The 17228-nt window shown below is 36.7% G+C and overlaps 2 protein-coding genes across 3 annotated transcripts; both read right to left on the reverse strand.

Moving 5' to 3' along the window:
• On the reverse strand, positions 1–1442 carry LOC133865375 (BRI1 kinase inhibitor 1). Its single transcript, XM_062301770.1, has one exon. It carries the CDS (start codon positions 1278–1280, stop codon positions 354–356), a length of 927 nt encoding a protein of 308 aa, XP_062157754.1. The 5' UTR covers positions 1281–1442; the 3' UTR covers positions 1–353.
• Positions 1443–4112: 2670 nt separating this feature from the next.
• Positions 4113–12620, reverse strand: LOC133865944 (probable protein phosphatase 2C 12). 2 transcript variants are annotated; one of them, XM_062302473.1, is made up of 10 exons: positions 12435–12620; positions 11708–12009; positions 10728–10899; positions 9982–10135; positions 9840–9903; positions 9290–9397; positions 6434–6559; positions 6031–6275; positions 5090–5289; positions 4113–4978 (listed from the first exon to the last, which is right to left on the reverse strand). In XM_062302473.1, the coding sequence occupies exons 2-10, from the start codon at positions 11903–11905 to the stop codon at positions 4953–4955; spliced, it is 1293 nt and encodes a 430-aa protein (XP_062158457.1). In that variant the 5' UTR covers positions 11906–12009; positions 12435–12620; the 3' UTR covers positions 4113–4952. The 2 variants fall into 2 exon arrangements, with proteins under 2 accessions (XP_062158457.1, XP_062158455.1); XM_062302471.1 differs by having other exon boundaries at positions 5087–5289.
• Between the last annotated feature and the right edge of the window lie 4608 nt (positions 12621–17228).

The raw sequence follows: 17228 nt of genomic DNA on the forward strand, positions 1-17228 counted from the left end.
TGCAGATAATTAATAAAGATTCATTAAATTGCTGCATTAATGAACAACAAATTCATTGTATATTGTACACAAAGTGCAATGGAATAGTTCCTTGGGAGATTTTCAAGGATCATGAATCATTTGAGTAGGTTTGGTTCCTCAAATAGTTTAAGATAATAATATTAAAGGGTCATCAAACCCAAGACTACCTTGCAAACATTAAAGACAAGAAAGCAACATGGTAATTCTAGAATGTAACAATCCTTTGAACTGTTCTTCCTTTTCAAACTCATCTCATATTTACTTTTTCTTTATGTACCATTTTTATACAGAGAGAACAGCAAATGTACTAGTAATAACTGATATCAATCTAATTAATCATAGCATATGATTTTCTCTTCCTTTGCAATTGAATTCTTGCAATGAGCAATTGCAGCTTGAATTGCAGCCTGTAACTCTTCCATTGTGCTGTCGCTGGTAGAAGAAGGAAGAGTAGCAGTTGCTACAAGAAGGCCACTATTTGTTGGGGAAGTCCTCATTGACGCTGGGGCTGAAAACTCTCCTCTTCTTCCTCTCAACCATTGCTTGTTTTTCATTCTCAAATTACCCGAAAAGGAATAAGGCTGGCGACGTAATTGGATATTCTCTCCTCTCCTTCTGAAGAACAATAGCGGCCGGACAAGTCTCACGTACCTCTTCAGCACATGACTCACATCGAACCTCAGCTTCCTCTTCTTCTCCTTATCCTCCTTCTCTCCAACTTCACACCCCTTTCGCCATCTTGTCAAGCCAAATAACGAGAAAGACTTGGACTTGACTCTTCCCTTTGTCTCACTATTGCTGCTCTTGTTGTTGTCGTCGGTGACGCTGGTCCTGTTGCTGGTGCTGCTATCTTTACTGAGATTTTGGTCATCTAAAAAGTCTCTGACTGGGAGGGTGAAGCTGTCCAAGGAATTGGTAGAGGAGCGAGGAGATACAGGAAGGTGAGAGAGAAGGTGGAGAGGAAGCAAGTGGCCATGGAAGAAAATGTCATCGGCAGGTGCCAAATCAACTGCAAATGAAGGTGGAGCATTGGTTTTATCAGGGACTGTTGAGGAGGAAGAGTGGAGAGAGATTGTGAATGAGAATTCGTGAGATGGAGAGGAGGATGCTGAAGGTGGTGAGGCAGCAGCCGGGGATGTTGGTGACTGTTGCTTTGCTGCTACTTGTAGCCCTTCTTTTCCTTCTTTTTTTGACTTCCTATCTTCATGCTGGCTGTCTACAACTTTCTCTCTGATCTTTTGGTGCTGACGGCTGTCCATAATTCAAAGATCTGCAAACAGTATCTGGGTTTCTCTCACTTTTTAGTTTTCACTTCTATGGATATGACCAGACCTCTGGGGAGGGATAAGGGGATCAGGAAGCAGTGGAGAGAGAGAGAGAGAGAGAGAGTTGTCAATCTGCAGCTAGACTTCAGAATGTCTTTTGTGTCAAAAAAAAAAAGAAGTATATACATTCACTTATCATAATGCATTATTGTTGGTCGTCTAGAGAAAGGGTGTGGTGGTCATGACACTAAGGAATGAAATGATAAACTCAGCTCTATGTGTTAAAAGTTGGCAGGTCCTTGTCCAATCTAACAGCTATTGGGGTCCCGAACTGGAAAATGAGATCACAAACATCCAAGTTTCCCACAAAAAAGTAGATGGGATTGACAAGTAAAGGAACAATAAAAGTTTTGGAAAATTTGTTTTCTTCCCGTATCCATCACAGCAGGAGGGTTTTTCTGCATCATTTATCATAGTTTTTGAGATTAGAATTTACATCCATCTATCCTCACCTAAATAAAAACATATAATTTTGATTTTGAATTTTTCTGTTTTTGTTGATCGATGTTATCGTTATCTCTTTCTCGATCTTCTTGGTTGAGTTGGTTTCTGAATTATCTACTGCATTTGCATTTGAGTCATTTATCTCTTCTGCAACAGGCAAGAAACGTCGTTTTAGGTATGCGTACTAGAGCTTTGAGTAGTTTGCCTCTGAGAAAGGGTCCCCGGAGAGGGAAATGCACACCCATTTCAAGAGGAATCTTTGAATTCAACCAAGGCCTTTATGCTTCTTTCACTGTTATTATGTTCTCTATTTGCACGCAACTACATTGGGCAAAGTGTTTTTTTAAACCAACAAGTCTAGTAATTGGGTTTATTTGATATATAGTTGGTATTAGAATGCTAATAAAGTGATTTCTACTCATTTAAAATTCTGAAAAATCACTAATGTGGTATCAATTTACTCTCATTTCAATCTCATTTATTGAAAGGAACTCTCTTAGTAAAGTACTTAAATATTAATTAAGTGATTAGATTTATTATTTTTTGTTAAATTAAACTTTTATAATAACCGGTAATTTAAAGGCCTTGTAATAAATTTAATTACCACGTAAGACAGGTTTCATTATGCGAAACTAATTTTGATTTTTAATCTATCATCATTACCATGAAAGTGGAGCACCTGCTCGGACAGGTAAGCTCTATAAAAGCTCTCTCGTATTTGTTATCTAAATCGCAAACAATTTGAATAAATCTCTGTCCAATAAACATATCAGAGTATTTAGAAATATGGTTGAGCGTCCGTGTAGGCAGACAAGATGAGATAATTTGAGGCATAACATGTACACCAATGCAAATGATTACTGTTGGAAGGAGAAGATGAACCCCCACCATGAGTTTTTATCTTTATGGGAGCCCGAGTGGCCTCAAATGTGACATATATACGCAACCCAATGTTGGGATTCACATGGCTCACCCATCAATCAATTTATGTTGAAGAAGAAGAAGAAGAAAGAGAAAACAAAGGAAGAAGAGGATGGTAATGTGACTTATATATCTTTTTAATTCTTACATCAGAAGGTTATGAAGATGCATTATATAAAGCCGAATAATGGGTCGTAGAGATACATGAAAAGGAATTTCAATGTTAGGTGGGGGGTGGTAGACCCACACACACGTGTACAAGGTGGTCCATCCAGCATAGAGGAATTTTGTTCGTATAGTACAGGTCAACATCTCAATCATGGAGGCATTATTTTGGTGGACTGACTCATCTTCACCCACTTGACCACTCAAAAATCATATTATATTTATTATTATTATTATTATTATTATTATTATTATTATTGTTGTTGTTGTTGTTGTTGTTATTATTAAAACCTTGAAGATAAAGAGTGAAAATCACAGCGAGTAGCAGCCAGCCAGCCATGGCATGAAACAAAGTTTTCGCACTCAACCCATATTGGATGTCTGATATCTTTGGGTGGGAAACTTTCCCCTTTTTCCTCTACCTTCTCAGTATCTTTACACTTTCTCCAGTGACAAAGCTCAGTCCTCGTAACAAAAGCCAAGAAGCAAACGTGGTATCAAACAAACTCTCTCATCTCTGTGTGTGCGTGTGCATGCATTTGGGTAGTGAATATATGTCGGTCAATGCAGGGGGGGGGGGGGGGGGGGGGTCTTAACGTGTTACGTGACTGAGCATTAAATTTTTGAACGGAAGAACTAACTTCGATAATTAGAAGAATATACCATATGTGATACTTTTTAAAAAAGAGACTGACGATTTGATAATGTGGAAAAGTATTTAACCCTAAGTTTAACTGCCAGATTTCCTGTCTCTTTTTAAGGGGCTGATTTGGATGTGAAATTCAAATAGGAAAGAGCTATGTTGATTTGTTTATGTGAATCCCAAATCGGATGCTTCCTTCTGACGTAGAAGTGAAACATGAAAAGCCTAACAAGAAGCAAAATTAGCAAGTTCACGTTACTTGGCAGTTGGCTCCGACAAGCCTACAGCATAGCAGTGCCTACTTCTTGTCCTCGCCAAAATCCTGTCCCAACCTTGCTCGTAACCACACCAGTTATTATAAATCCCTTACGAACTAATATGGTAATTTACGTGATACTTAGCACGTCCGCCACTAAAATGTAGACTCGCACATAGCAATTCACGTAGCACTTGTTTCCATCAAACGTACATTGTCACTTGAGTTTGTAAGGGGTTGTAAAAATTATAATACCTCGAGCATTTTCCAACACAAGTGAATATAAAACTAAAAACTAGAGAGAGAGAGAGAGAGAGAGAGGGATCAATTGGTTGGATTTGGGTGCAAACAGTTATTTTGAAATAAAAATTAGAATAACAGTAGGCAGCTTACTTTGAATTCAACAATGGCAAGAAAACCAAAGAAACAAGCAATGATAATTACAAAGAAATGCTGGCAGATATCTGTTGTAAGCGGGTTGAAGTCATCGATCCACTTATCAAGAACAAAGAAAGAGTACAAGCTTAGCAAAGAATAGGACATTTCCCTTTCGAAAAAAAAATAAAAAAAATCAATGCATATTTTCTATTCCACATGTTTACCTTCCTGCTAGTCAAAGGAAGGATAAACTTTAATGCTACATGAAAACATTCATTCAGCAAGCCGGTCAAACATGTTTTCCAAATTTCGGAATGAACCTATAAGAGGTCTCATTAAACTCCCTATACGATAATATTACACGCAAGGTCGCTTTAATTAAATGTTAGCACTATGAAATGGCAGAATCGGTATACAGTGGAATGGATCCAGAAAGAAATGAATTACCTTCAATGCGTCGTCAGTTATGCACTGGTGAATTTTTCAAAGCCTTCCACAACCCTTTTGAGGAAGCAGGAACAGGCAGAGTTGTTATATCACTGTGGAAGTCAGAAAACACATCTTCAAAAAAGCAAGCAGCTCTAACTGCGATCTTCTGACTTGAAGCAACAAAACATCAAAAAGAGATCCAAAATGATCCTGAAGTGAAATGCCAAAATGGATCCAAATGCTGAACACCCTCCATGAGAAATTGAAGGGAAATAATATTTTTATCTGGAAGCTCCAACTTCCCATTTATGATTGAATTTGAAACAATTGTTAGTGCTCTCAGAATATGAATATAGTTGAGGAGAGTTGGCTAGTCACTTCCACTACTATGTCTATCTGAAAAAGAATGTAGAAAGATTGATGTTAAGAAGTGTAAGTGCTATAAATGTTTGAGGCAATGGAGAGGGAGAGAGAGAGAGAGGGAGGGAGGGAGAGATGCCATACCACCTGATGATCTTTTCCCTTCCATGGCTTCTTTTTTCTCTTGGCAACTTAAGCATAGGAAAGGGCCATCCCATGGACGCAACTTTCCTGGTTTTGATGAACCATAATGTATCGAAATGCCCTCTCCAGGCTTCATCTCTGCTTGACATACTGCACACATGAACAACCTAAACATGTTGCAGAGTGGGTACTTCGTATCTAACCTGCAATCCACATAAGCATTTCGGTTTGAGCCACCATAATATACAGTATGACCATAATGCAAAAAAGAAAGCATGCAAGACACATTGGTCACATGATGCCTGACTTAGGCCTCATTTGGTATGCGGAATGAGTATTCCATTAGGAAGGGAAATAGTTATTACTGGCAAAGAGAGAGGGTGGAATGAAATTATTATTCATACTTCTTAAATTGGTGACAACACATAATTGCAATTGAATCAAAATTACTATAAAAAAACTATATTTTTTTTTAAAATAATAAATAAATAAATAAATTTAAACCCTGAACGTGAATACTAGTAGGTGGCCAACCACCCACCACAGAGTCGGGAGTGGCCTGGTTGCACCACCCGAGCGCCTCAGGGGTTCACCACGGGGTGTTCTAGGGGTGGTGCGACCAGACACAATTCACATAGTTGCTTTGTATTTTTATTTTTATTTTTTAAGTTTGAGAGAAAATAATAATAATAAAAAAAAAATAAAAATAATAAAAAACATATTATGAATGGTTTTTTTAGGAAATGTAGTCTATTCCTTTAGGAATAACTATTCCTCTCATTTTTTAAAGAAATAGTTATTCCTCCTCATAAGGAAATAGTTATTCCAATGGAATAGACCTCAACTAAAATTCTATTCCAAAAGTATATTCTGCGAACCAAACTAGGCCTTAGAGATCTAAGTATATGGTTCAGATTAATAAGAATGGTTTTCACAGCACCAACCTCTCTGAAAGCATTGCAGATCCTTCCTCAAACATTTCCTCCACCACATCTGGCTCAATGTATTCTTTGTCAACATGAGAAGTCGATTCTGAGGAGTCTGAGGACTTTCTACGAAACATAGATTTAAACACGCCTTTTCCCTGCTTCTTTGGTGGTGGCAAAGGAACAGCTGGCTTCTCCTGTGGAAATATATCAATTACAATGCAGGTTGTATCATCACGAAGTCCCTTTGCTTGTAATGATTCCTGAAATGAAACAGAAAAGGGTAAGACAAGCAATAAAAGTGGGTAAGGAGCCATTAAATCTGAAGGGTGTGTAGAAGTCAGGGGTGCAGATATGGTAATTGATCAGAAAAAAAAAATGTTCAGGAAAAAAAAAAGTTTCTGTTCTAGTTGTAGCATACTTTAACAATTTGTGCAGCTGCTGCATCTGCTGGCATCCCACGACAACAATCAAGAGCTGTTTCTGCAGCTAAAGCATCCCAAACACCGTCACTTGAGATAATAAGCCTACCACCAGCCGTAGATAGCTGCAGAATCATGATAATATTAAGAAAAGGTCCTTTTAAAACTGAGGAATTTCCAACAGGTCACAAGAAAATTAGGTTCAAAAAGTAACAAGCAAAAGGAAATCTTTTCAAGAGGAAAACAGGCAAACACAAATCTGTAATGCACCTCAAATTGCAATCAATGGATCCAAACATATGCCTTCAATATCCTGCAATCAGTAAATGCTCCTCACCCCACCCCCCACTTCACCCAAAATAAAGTGTACGGGAAAACAGTTTCTCCCTAAGTTTGCACACATGCAGATCACTGCAATACATGGAACGTGATAACACAAGTATCGGTACTTAACTACTCTCAGTAGAACAAGATTGGCAAATTGGATAAGCATCTGCTTCCGGAGACTCTTGAAACTTTCAATGTTCCCAAGGATCCTTCCAAGCTGTTACGTGGGGTTGCTACCAAGCCCTTGTCTGCTCTAGCTAAGGATGGGATAGTGTCTACGCTTGCTCAAGACGAGGGTTGTCAGCCTCTTCTTCGGCGTGGCTTCCTTCTCCCTAGCGGCGCAGCTCTTCCTCCATCAGAAGTGGGTGAGGTTCCGCTCTCTTCAGTCCAATCTGTGCTTGGGTGCCCCGTGCCAACCTTTATTGACCGTCTCAGAAGTGGGTGAATCTTTGCAGGGAGGTGGTTTTGAAGAGTTTGGTGGTCCTCCCAAGGCAGCGATTGATCTTAGTTTTTGTTTTCAAACTTTGGGGGTCTCCCACGAGGGAAATGTGAAGGACTTTTTAGACTTCATGATTATAATTGATGAGGAGCATTGTCGAGAGGCTCCAGTCTCCACTTATAAGTTTAAAGGGAGTCGTTAAGTGCAGAACCTTGAGTGCTCGATCAATTATGATGCCAGGGGTTTTGGTTCTAGCCGGGGCAAGGCAAAATGGCATAATGTGATGTATTAGTCTCTGGGTGTTGTGGGCTGGTTTTGTAGGGGTTTCTGGGTTTTCTCATGTTTTTGGGTTTTTTCGGGTGTTTTTTCTCCTTCCCCCTCTTTCCTGTTTTGGTGTCTTTTTTGTATGCTTAGGGACACCTTTACGCTTCAATAAAATTCTCTACTTACTTATCAAAAAAAAAAAAGTAACTCAAAACATGAAATGTTGGAACTAAGATAATATACAGCTTATCTATGTTCCTTCATTGGGAATTTGATTGTTGTCCAGTAAACTTCAAATGAAATTTTGATATTCTCATTCTACCCAAAAGGAAAAAATAAAGGAAGACAGAAGGAAATTTCCAAAGGCCAAAATTACTGAATCAAAACAGAAGTGTATAATGTGATTGATTCATACAAAATCATAGTTCATTAGGGTAGTAGAAACTGATCCCAATGCTCTCCGTGAGCCGAGTGAGGGAATACTGGTGGATAAACCACTAATGTCTAAACCACACTACAAAGCTTTCGAATGCAGTTGCATAAAAATTAAAGTACAAGCTGCATTGACAATTAAAAAGCAAAAAAGTAGCAGCACGAATCATGGTAATGAACCTCTACAAGCATATGGAGATAGCAATACAGATTTCACATTGAATTAAACTTCAACATGTTCTACTGATACAATACATGCAAACTAATTCTAAATATAAAAAATGCCATTGGTCAGCAACATAGAACCTTTCTAACATTCTGCTCTATGCATCTTGGTCCTTGAGAGAAGAACATGTGTATTATTTGAAGGTGAAATCATAAGGAAAACTCAAGTTTTCAACTGCTACTCAGGGTGGTGTGAACAGTACTCGAAAACAGTATATTTTAATTCTTGAGCAATTTAGAATCTATTTGGTGGATGAGGGTTTAGGGTTTTTACGAGTAGGATCTAATAAAAAATAGGTGCATGCAGATATTACGTTGGCTGGCATTTGAAGGAAAATTGCTAGATACCTTATAAGGAAAAAGAAAGAAGAAGAGATATTTAGGCATCACACCTAGTTTTTCAAGAACATTTTCCTCAGCACCACACCTCAGAGAATGATTGTATCACACAAGTTTCAAGAATAGTTGTTGTAAAATTCTCATAACGTGTTCTCTTTTGAATCGAAAAACCTAAATAAGTAATTACAAAAAACTAAACCCTGTAAGGATTTAGACTCTAGGCACTTTAAATACAAAGTCCAAGTTATTAAAACCCACAAATAATAATTAGTAACATATGAAAATAAAACAAAACCCAATGAACCAAAACTAACCCAGGCTACAAATCTGAAAATTATAAAAATACCCGATTCCTAAAATCAATAAAACTAAATTTAAATGATACCAGGAACTAGCAGCCTGCATCAATGGTCCAATGAAATCCAGTTATTTTACTTTGACATCTATCCATCTATCTCTAAAATCCAAAGTTGTATATTGCAATAGGTATGCGTAGAAACAAGGAAGTTCATATAAAAAGGTTCCTCACTAGAAGTTGTGATAAAAACTTTAAAAGAAGAAACACTCCCTTTGAATGTTTCATTCTAAAATCTTTAAGCATCAATTCCAGAAGCAATACTTAGAGTTACAGGTGACATAACAAATATATTAACCAAATAATTAAAACTATTCTTGAAATTAAATTTTACAATTGAAAATTATCAGAATTAAAGAGGAGAAAACATAACAGTTACACCTACAATGGGGCACAAGCAAATTGTAATGACAAATGGAAATGTAAATGTATAACGTGAAGTTGTGACAAAGACGGGAAGAAAACAACACAAACCTTCACTTGTTTTACATAAGGAACAGGAACAATGTACTCGCCAACATCCATGTCACCAATTGACCGTGAGAGACACAAACCGCCAGGCCAACACCTCAAAGGACCAATCTACAAAAGAATCATTAGACTAGTTAGATAAGCACCTTTGGTCCATGGAGTTAAATCATATACAGAATTCTTTAAATGTAATAGTTCAAAAATTCCAAAGAATTCAACGGGAGGAGAACCAATCTATCATCATCGGTTAAACAGCAATATCTATCGCAGAAGTTTGTAAAAGATTCTATAATCTAATTTTCTTAAACCTACATTTGCATGGTCCTACAATTTATATCAATCTTGGCCTAAATGATCTGGTCTTTTTGGACAGAATAGCCCATGTTTTCATCAGTGATCAAAGTTGACCTGGATTACAACCTTCAAGTCCGGTATTGAAATCAAGACAATGAAAACAGAGAATCACTAATTACCCAGCTTCATTTATTCAAAAACTATATTACTACCTTACTAAGTTCAAGAATCAATGAAAACAAAGTCGAAAAGAAGATACCTCTGCACCACCCCCGGTATTAAGCCGACCCACCTCACCCCCACTTGTAGTGATACGCTCCCTCCTAATAAAATACATAAAAATTAGGTCTAAGAAGGGCAGCTGTTAAGTGAGGCACTAAATGCTTATATAAATAACTTACTCCTCTTCATTGCAATCAAGTCTGTGATCAGCCGACAAGTAATAAATACCACCTTCAGCAGATTCAAGTATGCCACGGGAATCACCAACAGATGCAACAGTTACGACCCATCCTTCTATTATCACAAAGGTGACCGTTGTTCCTGATGTTTGTACTGAGGCACCGCAATAAATATATAAATATCACGCAATCCAAATTGAAGGAGAAATATGAAATAGAGATATTGTAGTTAGAGACATAAAACTACATAACAGGGTGTCCAACACACTAGCCTTTAAACAAAACAAAAAGAGTTGACCATGGATATTGTGTTATACATGCATACGTGATGAGGAGTCCAAAAAGGCAAAATTAAACTAAAATGCATCTACCTTTTCAGACAAATTATATGAAAAAGCCATTAGCCACGAAACCCTACATAGCTCGAACAAGTAAATAAAACACACGTAGAAATGCAGAACTCCAGATCTTTTAAAGCAAGGACGGACATTATAAATGTATGCCTCCATAAAAAGCTCCACAAGCAACAGATCTGGTAATACCTGAACTAGCGAATATGCGACTGACAAAGGTGTTGATTAATAGTCTCAATAAGCTAAGTTAAAATTATGGAGCCCAACTTGATCGTATCCAGGTTGAGCTCGGATGAACTCTTAATATATTTTCATTAAGATGTAGATAATATGCACACCTATGAATAAAAAACATACAACAAAAATTTACATTTGAATAGAAAGTACCCGTACCTTTCTCTTGAAAATCTTTATCTGTTTTAACAAAGCCAGCAACCAAAGCCCTTGGAAGTGCTGCAACCCATTCATCTCTGTTCAGATCTGAAGGAATAGCACCTAGCACATTATTGAGGAGATTCTCCTTAGAGTATATAGCAGCAGCAGATCCATTGTGTCCATCAAATAGCTGCAAAACATGGTTTAGTAAAGAGCAAACTATAAAATATGAAGTCGCAACTATGAAGGATATGAATATTACAGTAACGGACATGGAACATGCAGCCACCAGTGCTTCAATGGCTTTCAAACTTATAATTAAATTTGTTAGTAATAAAAGGCACAAATCAATCATGAATAAGCCATGTCAAACTAACTGGTGATTACTTTGAAATTCCCCAAAGCAAACCTTTAAATACCTAATCTGGATTAAGATATTGATGACTAAGTCAATCTTTTGCAAAAAAGTGAAAAGTGAAAACCCTATGTACAGAAATTTATCCCTGTACAGCTAAGAGCCTAAGAGCCAACTCAAGATGGAACTAACCACCTTGGCTTTCCCACAAAGAATTCCCCATCGTTGAACACTTACATCTTCCGATTCCTCTCAGCTATCAACTAGCGTTCAAATAGATCAGATTTAAAGAAGCACAAAATGGATTTTGGTGCAATGCGAATAAGCATCCACTAAACTACCAGGTCAACATGATAAAAACGCATTTTTTACAAATCTTACTCACTCCTGCCAGTGTATCAACCTTTAATCCATTCAAACTGCTAAAAACAACATGGATTGACATCCTATGCCATCTACCCACATCTCAAATGCAATCTACCCACATCTCGAATGTAGTCAGCCACGCTAATAAAGACTCAGAACTGGCAGAAGAACTTACTGAACACAAGCACCAACCAATCAACATATCAAACAAAAGAACTAAAAGATTAAATCCAATCCATCAAATTGTAATATCCAAAACCGATACGAAAAACCATACCCCGAATACCGAGTACGTAGAGATACCATCTCCAACCAGCCTTTGACATTCCGTCTTTATTAATGTAAAATCCTCCCCTTTCTTGCTCTGGCTGGCCTGACCATGCACGATTTCCGGCCTCTCGATCCTCTCGTTCGCTAATTCACGCTTGAGCAGCACCGAGAGAGGCACCGTGTTATGCTCACTCCTGGTCGACATTGTTCTCTCCGTCAAAAATTCCCAAATTTATCTTCTTCCCCCAAAGAATGCACGCACTCGAACCCACCTACCTCTAATCCTCCATGAGTTTATTCACCAAAACCCTGAAACAACCAGCCAAAATTTGTTTTATTTGATAAGTCGAAACAACCAACCAAAATTCTCAAAAATCAAACGCAAATGCACACAAACATTCCCCAAATTTCTAACTCGGATCGGCAAATCATCGATTCCGATTCCTCAATATCTTCTAAAGAAACGGCACAACAGAAAATGGACCAAATAAAAAACAATACTACGATCAGAGATTTTACTCATAATCGTAATATACAACAAAATAAACAAATCCATCGTGAACTGATCAGATTACGAAAATTCACGACAATGTGGATAACAACAAATCCACAAAAACCCTCACAGAAGTAAAAATCCACAAAACCTAACCCACACGGTCACATAACCGAGAAGAAGAGAAGGAAAATCGGAGCAAACACACCGAAACAAAACGAGAAATGGATGAGAAATTTACGTAGAGAGAGAGAGAGAGAGAGAGCGAGAGAGAAGAATCAAAGCGACAGTGAAGGCTACGCGCGACGAAGACGACGAGACGCGGCAATGAGTTAGAATGGTCGCTGCGATCGAGAAACTCGGATCCCGGCGAGCTCCGAAAATTCCATTGTCGAAAAAAACACGCAGAGCTAGCGCAAATGCAGCTGTACGTTTATTTGTTCTTGTTTTTTCTAATATTTTTTGGGGAAGGGGCTGACATGGCACGAAACGGCAGCGTTCGGCGTCCCCGAGCCGTTTTCTTTGGAGCCAGCGTGTAGCACCACTGTCTTGAGCTTGCGTGCGCTTCGTACACCGTTGGATTAGCCATTGGCGGGCCCCACGACGATTGGGACGAATCTGTTGGACGGATTGGGTGGCGCCGTTTAAGATATTAGATATGCAACGCGGGTTTGATTTTTATTAAGACTCCGAAACGCGGTCAGATTGACCGAGTCGTAGACAAGTAGACAACCCCCTTACGTGACGGGAATACGTGAAAATAACGTTATTTGTTGTTACTGCAGTTGTGATTTGTTAATGTCAACTGCCCCGTTAGGACGTAACGTTTATGAGTAGCTATCAAGGAAGAATATGTCGTCTTTGCAACTCGCAAATTGTTGTCTCTGCTTTTCTCAGTCAGAGACTCCGTTTGATTGGCAATTAATTATAACCTTTTATTTTTCAAAATAGCCTTTTTTTTTTTTTTAATCTTATCCTAATTTGGTTTTTTCGTAAAATTCATACCAACAATCTTATTGTTCTCATTTTAACTCTTCCTTTTACTATTGTTGTCCCTATTATCCCTTATCCAATTCGATCTCTTTGAGTAATGTTTGTTATGTACACAAATCTTTGTCTACCCAATTATTTAAAAAATAATTTTTATTATTTAGATTAAATTTTATAACAAATAATAATTTATATTTTTAAATAACGTATAATATAAACAACACTATTAAATGTTATAAAATTTCTTTTAAATAGTAGAAGAATTCTTTTATAAATGAAACGGAATGAATTTCATTCCAACTCGAGGAGATAAGTGTAATAAAGGGGGGAAAGGGAAATCGGAAATGTCTCTGATTAATAAGGGACTTGACGCGTACTTAAAATATAATTAATTAATTAATTAATTTAAAAAAAAAAAAAAAAAAAAAAAAAAAAAAAAAAGGACTTGACGCGTGGGCCCACTAGTATTGGGGCACTCTTTATTCCCCGAGTCTTTTCCAACCACACGTTGACCTCCAGTTGGAGGCCCCGAAATTCTCGGCGCAAGTTATCCCTTAGCAAATCAGCAGCAGGCCCACATGCGGGAAATGTGCGTGAGATTGTGAGAACGAAGCTAAGTTAATCAAATCAAGAATCAACGGCTGGTGCTTATCGGACAAAACACCGCGTCAAAAATAAGTTAATTAACAATAAACCAATCAGCCTAAATTAATTGTTTAGCTAATATGGCTAAACCACGCAGCTATCACCTCTCCACCATTAAATCAACGTAGATCACATGCTTAAATGCGTCATAATGTGATTGAAATCACACTAAATCACTAAATAAATTTAATATCCTTTAATAGGGTTGATTATATATATTTTGAGGCTTAAGGCGTCAAATAAGTGAGGCATTTTCTTTATTTTTAAATATTAATTAAATAATATTTATTTTAATATTCTTCTTTCGTTTTGTAGAATGCAAAGATGATTTACTTGGCGATTGATTTCAAAATTTATTGCTGTCCCTTTAAATTTTGATTTGATTTTTTGTTATTCAATGCCCATCACAAGGCTCAAAAAATCTCTCTCCCACAACCTAATTGAATATTGTTATTATTTTCGTTCGCTCCATTATTTTCAAGAATATAACGTTTAAAGTTAAAAAATGGGTTTTATTTAAGAATGTCTTTAATATTATTTGATTCTCTTATTTAATATTATCAATTTTTTAAGACTTATATCAAGAATTAAATGATATTAATGCCTTTTTAATTACTTATTACTATAATTAGGTGCCATAATTAAAGAATATTGACTATAATTAAGCCTTCAAATTTTATTTTTTTTTTATAAAAAAATTCTTATTAATATTCATTAAATTTGGGGCCTTGGCGTACACTGTATTTTTATCATAGTTTACTGATGTAACATTGCAATCGGCCTTTGAATTGCCTGTTTTATTTTTTTAGAAAAAGAAAAAGAGCTATAGACCTAACATTTTGTAATTATTAAAAGAGTGACATCATACTTTTTATAGTTTTATCCCACTTTGTTGATGTAGACATGCTAATCAGTCATTTGCTTTTTCTTTTTCTAAAAAAATAAAACAGGCAATTCAAAGGCTGATTGCAATGTTACATTAGCAAACTATGATAAAAAAAAAAAAAAATATAGTGTATAACATTTATCTAATTAAAAATACACGTGATTCTATATATAATAGTTATAAATATACGTGGGAATCACATGCATTTTATACACGTTTCAATTAATATATTTAATTAAAGAAAATCCATCCGAGTTAGGAGGAAAACTTTGGATTAAGATCTTTTACAAGTATTTACCCGAATTTGAGAAAATTCGAACAAGTAATTGTGAGAGACCACTTATAGGACCTACTTGATCAAATAATAATTGGGCTGCTCAATCACTTATCCGGTTATGTAGGTCTCATAAGTGGTCTCTCACAATCATCTATCCAAATTTTTTTAAATTCAGACAAATAATTATAGACGGTCGTCATCCGAAAACTTTGTTCCCCGTTAAACAAGAAAGGGATAAATCCGAGTGTTTGTGGGCAAAGCTAGCTGTTGGTACAAGTGAGATGCTTGTTCCAGCATCATGCCAATGAAGCGTTGCAATCAACTTTGTTGTTGTTGCCCATCACAGCTGCCTCCTCTTTTGTTTTCAACGATACTTCATTGCATGTCAACATCAGTTACATGGCAACCCCCTTTATTCCTTTTTCTGAAGATTGTGTTGAATATCTTGTGTGACTAGCTCCTCTTATTTTTACACAGTTTCTTAATTTGTGAAGCTCATTTATGACACTGTCTGTGTATCTCTGACTTCCTGAATACAGAGATATGGCCACTCAGCAGCCCATGCTATCAGATCATTAAGTGTGATCGGCTAGTGGGAATAAACCAGAGTTTTTATTTAGGAACACAAATACACAAGCAGAGCAACATCCCACCTACACATATTTAATCCCACCATACATGCATCCCACACAACATGCAATTAGCTGTCTCCACTGCAGAGGAACAAGTCAAAACAAATCCCATATTAACAGCAGAATAAACATTTGCATAATTGCCCTAAAAAAACAGGGGAACCTTGCGGATTTGAATCGCGATTGCCTCGCATGCTCCGTCTCTCGGGACCAACAGGGAAGTACAAAAATATTCACACGTTGTCCATCGACCATGCCTTTCATAATTTCATAAACCATTGCAATGATTTTGCGTAACTTCAACCGGGTAAATTCTCTCGTTTGAACCTTAGAAAAAAGAACTAGCACGTTGATTGTATAACATAATAAATGGTTATTCTAATATATGGTTTCAAAACTCTTCTCAACTAAAACTACATTATTTTGGCGCACCACTATATTACTTTTATCTCAGTTATATACTGATTTGTCAAGGTATAGTAACCCTTGAATCAACCCTTATTAAAATAAATAAATAAACGGCTACTAAACTCTGCCACATCAACACATTAAAATAAAAATAGAATAAATATGTAATGTATAGCATTACTCATGTTGTAGAGTATAAGTTCAATATACACCATTCTTTTAGCCAGACATGTAATACCACTTGCAGAGAAATTAATAAAATAAATTGCGGCCAAAAAGTTTAAACAGTTGGCTGGAATGTTGCATGTCGGCATGTCAATCAAGCCACTAAATTGTCTCTTAAAGAACATGGGCGGATGCATGCACATGCTCTTGCATGGGTCACTGCAACTGCATGCATCCATACAAGTTGATATGCTTGATGTATCATCCTATATGAGATCATGTCATATCAAGTTATTCGACAGCTAGAGAGTTGTTTGATTATGATTGTCCCTTCCATACTTATAGCGATCTTTTTTAAATTAGACAGATAATTGTGAAAAACTTTGATAGAACTCATTTGTCTGAAAGTGTTGAGACAAATAAGAACTATCGAGGACCTCTTACAATCAGATAAGCTGCAATTTTGACAGATAATTGTAGCAACATCGTGCATTCGCAATTGATTAATTTGGGAGAAATCGCATAATACAAATTTTATAGTAACAACTAAGCTAAATAGGGGCAAGCATATATATAAAAGAATTCACATGTATGTGGAAATATACCGAAACTTAGTGGTAACAATCCATTATTTAAAGCTACTAGTTCATGATTACTTGGATTCATTTGATTGAATCCTAAACTTAAAAGTGTAATGACCTAAGAACGTTAGCCATATTTGCGCTATCATTCCAAAAAAATTAATCAATCGAAAACTCTCTAGAATCGCTTATAAAGTCTAGTCTCGCATAATAAAGAATTGATGTACGGCTTAGTACCCATGAGTGCATTTATAATCTACCCATTATGTGGTTCATGCATTTATTACATAAAGCTTGTTGTTCTCATGAGAACCATTCACTCAAACAATGCACATGTGATATTAATACACACAAGAAACCATGAAATGTTAATTTTTTAGCATTGACAGGGAACAGAAATAAAAAGCCCTAAGAGTTAAAGTGCGAAGAAAGAGAGATTGATGAGGGATGA

This window comes from Alnus glutinosa, chromosome 4, assembly GCF_958979055.1.
Source record: "Alnus glutinosa chromosome 4, dhAlnGlut1.1, whole genome shotgun sequence".
Taxonomy (NCBI): domain Eukaryota; kingdom Viridiplantae; phylum Streptophyta; class Magnoliopsida; order Fagales; family Betulaceae; genus Alnus; species Alnus glutinosa.